The 1,736-nt window shown below is 66.5% G+C and overlaps 2 protein-coding genes across 2 annotated transcripts in view, besides 1 other annotated feature; both read left to right on the forward strand.

The window, feature by feature from the left end:
• The window catches only part of Tco025E_08350 (receptor-type adenylate cyclase), a gene marked incomplete at both ends in the record, with an annotated part of 1,908 nt that extends 1,887 nt beyond the window's left edge, over positions 1-21 (forward strand). Inside the window, one exon of the mRNA XM_029375200.1 lies at positions 1-21. This exon is cut by the window's left edge and continues 1,887 nt beyond it. Coding sequence (XP_029224695.1) covers positions 1-21 — 21 coding nt within the window.
• A 98-nt stretch (positions 22-119) lies between these two features.
• Positions 120-806, forward strand: Tco025E_08351 (adenylyl cyclase; the record flags this gene model as incomplete). The annotated part of the gene is made up of 1 exon (XM_029375201.1): positions 120-806. The coding sequence occupies one exon, from the start codon at positions 120-122 to the stop codon at positions 804-806; it is 687 nt and encodes a 228-aa protein (XP_029224696.1).
• Positions 807-1,353: 547 nt separating this feature from the next.
• Positions 1,354-1,416: a microsatellite.
• The last annotated feature ends 320 nt before the right edge of the window (positions 1,417-1,736 follow it).

Genomic DNA, 1,736 nt, shown 5'->3' on the forward strand with positions numbered 1-1,736 from the left:
ACATCCGGCACGACGAGGTGACGAAGGGGTACGACTACTACGGCGACACGGCGAACGTGGCGGCGCGCACGGAGGGCGTGGGAAACGGCGGGCAGGTGCTGCTGACGCGTGCGGCGTATATGGCGCTGAGCACGGCTGAGCGGGGGCAGGTGGAGGTGAGCGCGCTGGGCGCGGTGGCGCTGCGCGGGGTGCCGAGGCCGGTGGAGATGTACCAGCTGGACGCCGTGCCCGGTCGCACCTTCGCCGCGCTGCGGTGTGAGAAGGGCGAGGAGGCGGATCTTGACGCCAGTGTCGGTGACAGTAATGCCTCCGGTTTTACTCGCAACACGTGCTATGACACATCCGTTCGGTTTATTTCGTGTTTGTTGAGCCCGTATGCTCCCCGCCAGCGTGCCGGTGTTCTTGCGTCTCTCTGTGCGAGGTGGCGCGTGCATGGGGTTGAGCGGGGGGTGATGTCCTGCGATGAGCACTGCAGCGCGCTGGTGGAGGTGCTCGCGCGTCGCGTCAGCCGTGTTTATGGCCGAAGCGTGGAGCCGTGTGCGCCGATTTCTTTTTTGTGGTCCGTCGCTTCGTCAACGGGATCGGCGCGTGTGACGTGTGGGGGGCGGAGCGTTTGCTCCGTGTCGCAGGCTGCGCCGCCGTGCGTTCCCGGCCTGCAACCCATTGCGTCCCCGAGCGGGTTTGCTGCTCAGGCGCCGCGGGAGTTGTGTGGGGGGCCCGCCGACGTGCGCCCAGCTGCGCTGCGGGGGGCTGGGCGGAGGGTGCGTATCTCCCCTGTGTCCTCGGAGTCGGCTTCTGTGGGCTGAGGCCGGGCGCACGCGCGGGGCGCATGAACTGTGTGTGGCCTTCCAGTGGCCCCCGTTTGCGTCGTGGGCGTGTTTGCGCTTTGCCTCTCCTGGCGGAGTCGTCTTTGCTGGAGTTCTGCGCGTCCCTCGGTTACTTTGCACGGCGCGAATGGAGATGCTTGACCGCGGGCGTCGCGTTGGCCCTCCGCGTCGCTGTTGCACGTTGCGTTTTTACGAGCGATCGCGTCGATACATGCGTATGTATTGTGTCCGCGCTTCTTTGCCGCAGGCGCTGCGCGTCGGGTGTGCCGAGGGTTTTTGGGCGCGGCGAGGGGCCTGGCTGTTTCTTCAGTTTCCTTTTTCTTTCTTGCTTGTGCGTTTGCTGCTTTCCGCCTGGCCGCACGTTGTGCTTGCCAAGATGGTGGTTTTTTTTTTGCTGCTGCTGCCGGCCCCGCCCCCCGTTGCTTTCGTCCTTTTTTTTTTCTTTCCTCCCCCCTTTTGCTGCGTGTTTGCGTTCGCTGCTCGCGTTTATATGGGCGTTTCTCCGAGCACCGACTGTTCCCCTTCTCCGCTCGGCGTCTCCGCGCCGCCGCGGGGCCGCCGCTGCTGCCGGCGCGCCCCGCCGGCCCCGGCTGCGCGTGTGTCGTGCCGCTCTCTTTAATTGCGCCTCCTCTTTCTTCCTTGCCTTCCTTTCCCCCGCTCCCTCGCCCCGCGCCCCTGCGGCGCGCCTTCTGGCGGTGCGCGGTCGCCCCCGGGGACGCACCCCTGCGGGCGACTCGGCTGCCGCCCTGGCGGGTTCGGCGCCTCGCAGGGAGGGGCGCCAAGAGCCAACAATCAGTCCCCTACCGCGACTTGGCGTTGGTTTTCGGTGGCGGCGGTCGGGCTTTTTTTGGGCGGGGCCGTGTGCGGGAGACTTTTTTTTTCTCTCGCGGCCATTCCGCCTCTGGACGC

The sequence above is a fragment of the Trypanosoma conorhini genome (genome assembly GCF_003719485.1).
Source record: "Trypanosoma conorhini strain 025E chromosome Unknown Tco_14.4_contig_00759, whole genome shotgun sequence".
Lineage (NCBI taxonomy): Eukaryota > Euglenozoa > Kinetoplastea > Trypanosomatida > Trypanosomatidae > Trypanosoma > Trypanosoma conorhini.